Here is a 4,493-nt window from a genome sequence, read left to right as displayed (position 1 = left end):
AGAGCAACAGTGCTCATTCTAGGGTCTTACGGGGGGCGGGGGCCGCGCTATAGCAGCAGCCAAAAGACTCATGAGTTCCCTGAACTATCTCATCCCTCTCTAGTGCCAAACTTGGCAGTTTGAGGGCCTGAACCACAGTCATCAGTCAGCACAGTGGCAGCTCCGGCCGCGGACTTTTAATCCTTTGAACACGTACGGACGGTTCTTCACTCACACTCTCATCACCCGACGCCCTGCTGCCAACCCGCGGGCTTCCTGAACTGGCCAGGTCCCAGGGCCGCCCGCTGTCCACACTCACCCATCTTCAGATATTTAGAGAGAACAAGTTCCAAGCAAAAACACATGCTCTGAATCCGAGGGGCCCCTCCCGGCAGGAGGCGACACTTCCACTGGCGTCTTGTTGCCTCTCTGGGCAGCACTGTCCGAGTTTCCTTCTCTCCCCTTGGAAAGCGCACCCGGCCTCACCCCCTCACTGGTGGGGGAGGGACTCCTCCTCTGATACGATATCTCTGCTGTGAGCAGTGTGCCTCTCTCCACCTCCTCCTCACCTCCTAGCTTCTCTGGTCTTCTTGTCTTAGAGGAAGAAGTGGTTCAAAACTGTTCCTCCCAGGAAAACTAATCAGTGGTAACAGAGGTCAGAATAGTGAGTACCTTGGGAGGCAGAGAGTATAGTCTTGGAAGAGGCATGAGGAACTTTCTGGAAATGTATCTTGACCTGGGTGGTGGTTACATGGGTGTGTACATATGTGAAGAGTTGTTGAGATGTACACTTAAGACTACTGCACTGTAAGCATTTCTGTTTATGTTACCCCTCAATTTAAAAAAATATATGCCACAGAGACCTCTCTGAGCCGTAGCAAAAATAAATAACCACAACATAAGTTTTGGAGTCATATGAACCTTCACTGAAAATCTGCCTCTGTTTTCTAGCTGTGTGACCTTAGGCAAGTTATTTAACCCCCCTGAACTTTATTTCTTTTTCTTTCTTTCTTTCTTTTTCTTTCTTTCTTTCTTTCTTTTTCTTTTCTTTTCTTTTTCTTCCTTCCTTCCTTTCTTTCTTCCTTTCTTTTTCTTTCTTTCTTTTCTTTCTTTCTTTCTTTCTTTTTAAAAGGTATGGACTGTGAAGATTAGAAACACCACTTTTTATAAAATGTACTTAGCACAGGGCTAGCTCCCACTGGGTGCTCAATACACAATCACTTTCATTGTTATTAAAACCAGTGACCCTAGCAAGGATAGGATGGGGGGGGAGTGGTTTTCTCTGGGTACAGACAATAAAAGGGGTACATTGTCCATAGAGAATTTAAAGATAAAATTGATGATTAAAAAAGTCTGCTTTTTGTTATCACCACGCACTGGCAAATCTAAACAATGTCAGTTGGAAAATGCTACATCCTGAAAATATCTTTTATTGGTGTACATTCTAAACAATTGTTGTGGTGACTGCTGAATTTTAATACTATGTAGGTAAGTTTCAAATTAGCACATTTTAATTTCTTATCCTTTAATAAACCTCTTTCTATGTGAAAGTTAATCTGGAGAATTTCTAGGAATACAGTTACCGCGAGCACAGGTGGAGTCAGGAACACATGTTCACAAAGAGAGTCAGTTCCTAACAGTTTGAAATCTTTCGTGCTTGCTCCAAGTACAGTTCCTGTCTCCAGCCCTGCAGTATTACATATTTCTGCATCTCACTAGTAGATTCAAAGAAACAATGACTGTAGAGTGATGGTGACGACGAAGATATACGTAGTTCAAGTCTGTCATGCTAGGCGACTCCTTGGAATTTTGATTTGTGTCTAAAATTTAGAAAAGTGAAACAGTGTGAACTGCAAAGGGTAATGTTTTTGCTTGGAAAGTGCAAATTCTAATTCATACATGAAACGTATGTGTTTCATCTCAATGATTACTGATCATACTTTGTTATATGAAGGAGATGGGTGTTCCAAAATGATCCACTGTGTGTGTAAAATATCCTAGGCATGCCTCTGACTCAAACAAAAGCATTAATAAAGAACACTGTATCTCCTTCTCCCCAAGTCTGTGGACGTGCAACCCTTACCCTCAGCCACTTCCTCCGGCCATAAATGATCAAGTCCCACAGTTTCATCTTCAACCTCCATCTGCATCAACTCCTCCTCCTGGAATTGCACCCAATACCAAATCACTCTTCTTCCTAGCCAAGTGCCCATTCTGGACCTTTCTGCTGTCCAGCTCCATCGCTTTGAGATTTGGCGTACTGGGGGAGATGATGGGGGCCAAATCCTTCTCCAGCCACCACGTGACACCACCTCGAGTATTATCTTTGCCAAATTCTACAGTCAAAGGTCATGTCTTTATACCTCCCCCATCCCAGTGGCTGGATGCCACTCAAATGCTGGTGGTGTGAACATCATGTGTCTTACTTCCCCACGTGTAGCACCGTGCCCCACCTCACTGTCAGCTCCAGACACACCAGGCATCTTTGTCTCCCAGAACAGGCACTGCTCTCGTGCTCTCCCCCACCTCTAGGCATCTGTACATGCTGTTCCCTCTGCCTGGAATGTTCTGCCCTCTCTAACTCCTTTTCGCCTTGGTTCCTCCTCCAGAGATCTGTCCCTTACCCTCGGTCTGAACAGGACCCCTCCTCGATATTCCCAGAAAGTCCACCTGCTCTCCCACTGTCCTTTCCCCCTCTGAGTTTGCCCCCTCTGCAGGGGCTGGAGACGCAACAGAGGGGGCCTCAGAGTTGGCTGAATTCAGCAAAATGGATCTAGTTCTTCCAGATCACCTAGCAGGGCCCAGCAAGAACGGGCACACACTAGGTCCAGCCTGCACGGGCTCATCCACCACGGGCCACCTTCCAGAGCCGGACAAGCAGGCCACGGGGAGGCCCCTTGTTGCCAAAAGCAAACAGGCCTCCCAGGGAAGTTTTGCTCTGGGTCACACCCACCTCTGGATGGCTGCCAATCTTCCTGCCAGAAACCACAGGCCCGCCGAAGCCGCCCGGAGTCCAGGCCACGGGGCTTGGAAGGACTCGGGTCAGCTTTACAAAGGGGGTGTCTGCTGAGCACTTCCTGGATCAATAGCCCCCCGTCCCTGGGGTCAGGCAGGGGGGCTCAGACTGGGTTGCAGCTAGAGAGGCCCCTCTTGGGCTGGGAGGAGCTAGAGAGGCCCCTGCCAGCCTGTCACAGGCTCTTGGCACTGGCACTGGCTCTGGCTTTCACCCACATACACACACACACACACACTGGCAAGCACCCCCCAGGTGGCCTCCACAGTCTCACCTTCAGGTAAATGGGCTCATCAGTGGGAAGATGAGAATGGGAGAGAAACAAGGGCTACAAAGGCCAGCATGTGTGTGTGCAAGTGTGTGCGTGTGTGTGTGTGTGTGCATGCCTGGGAGTGACCTCACAGCTGCTGGAACATAAAGGCTTACAGGTCCTGCCTCCCAGGCTCAAAGCTGGCTCCGTGGGGACACAGTGACATGAGAGGCACACCACAGACCCACCTCCTGGCCTTCTCCCTTCTCTGCCTCTTCTCCAAGGTAAGGGGGCCCCAGGCCCCAAAATGTACTGCTGGCTTCCTTGGTGTGGTGGGGAAGGTGTTAAATCACAGCCAGGGACCCCCTGGAAGAATTCCTGCAGGCCTCCTGTGTGGGGCTCAGCTCAGCTTCCCTCCCTGATGTCCAGACAGCTGCCTCTGGCCAGCTCTGCTGTGTGACCCCAGGCAAATCTCTTTCCCTCTCTGAGCCTCAGCTGCTTCCTCAGTTGAATGGGTATAATGTTCATGGGGCCTTTGTGAAGATCATTTATCATAGTTCATCTACAGCGCTTAGCACAGGACCTGGAATATGGCAAATGTTTAAGAGAGGACTTTTATGATTATTACCAATCCCCATAGCTCCTCTACAGACAGAAGTGGGTCTCCTCATTATAAATGGGGAGACTCAAGACGTGGCCTGCTTTGCCTGTGAGCCAGGATTTGAATGGATGTTGGTGCATAGCTAATTAGAATGTTCATACCAGAGGGGCATTAATGCTGCTGGGCCCTCAGGCAGTGAGTGGCCTGCAGACCCTAGCTGGAGGGGGATAAGGAGACAGCTCCATGAAATAATGACCTTCTCTTCTGGGATATTTTCAAAGAGCTTGTGGAACATCCACCTTGCCTAACATGACCAATAAACCCATAAGGAATTATTATCCCCTGTTTTCAGTCAAGCGAGTCTCCGAGAGGGTAGGCAACTTGCTCAAAACCACACAGCATCAGAGCAATAGAGGAGGTAGAACCCAGGATAGGCCTGGGTGTGAGGCAGGGGGGACTGAAGTCTGTGTCTCTCCACCCCCAACCTGGACCAAGGCCACAGTTGCTGAGCCTGCCATCCCCTTAGCAAATGTCAGGTTCCTGGTGTCATGGGTATTGGCCCCCCACGAGCCACGCTCTCACTGTATTTTCATGCTCCTTTGAGGATCACAGGCAGGAACTTTTCTCTATCCTGGGTCCAAGCAGTGGTT

At 49.3% G+C, this 4,493-nt stretch overlaps 1 protein-coding gene across 1 annotated transcript in view; it reads left to right on the top strand.

Moving 5' to 3' along the window:
- Positions 1-2,921: 2,921 nt before the first annotated feature.
- Positions 2,922-4,493, top strand: part of CCN5 (cellular communication network factor 5) — a 2,545-nt gene continuing 973 nt past the window's right edge. Inside the window, exons 1-2 of the mRNA XM_082644486.1 lie at positions 2,922-3,272; positions 3,421-3,574. Of these exons, the coding sequence (XP_082500612.1) occupies positions 3,467-3,574 (108 nt within the window). The 5' untranslated portion in view covers positions 2,922-3,272; positions 3,421-3,466. The remainder of the gene's footprint in view (positions 3,273-3,420; positions 3,575-4,493) is intronic.

The sequence above is a fragment of the Mesoplodon mirus genome (genome assembly GCF_964341445.2).
Source record: "Mesoplodon mirus genome assembly, chromosome: 15".
Lineage (NCBI taxonomy): Eukaryota > Metazoa > Chordata > Mammalia > Artiodactyla > Ziphiidae > Mesoplodon > Mesoplodon mirus.
The sequence above is the reverse complement of the archived record's forward strand: the minus strand, read 5'-3'. Positions and strand labels throughout refer to the sequence as shown.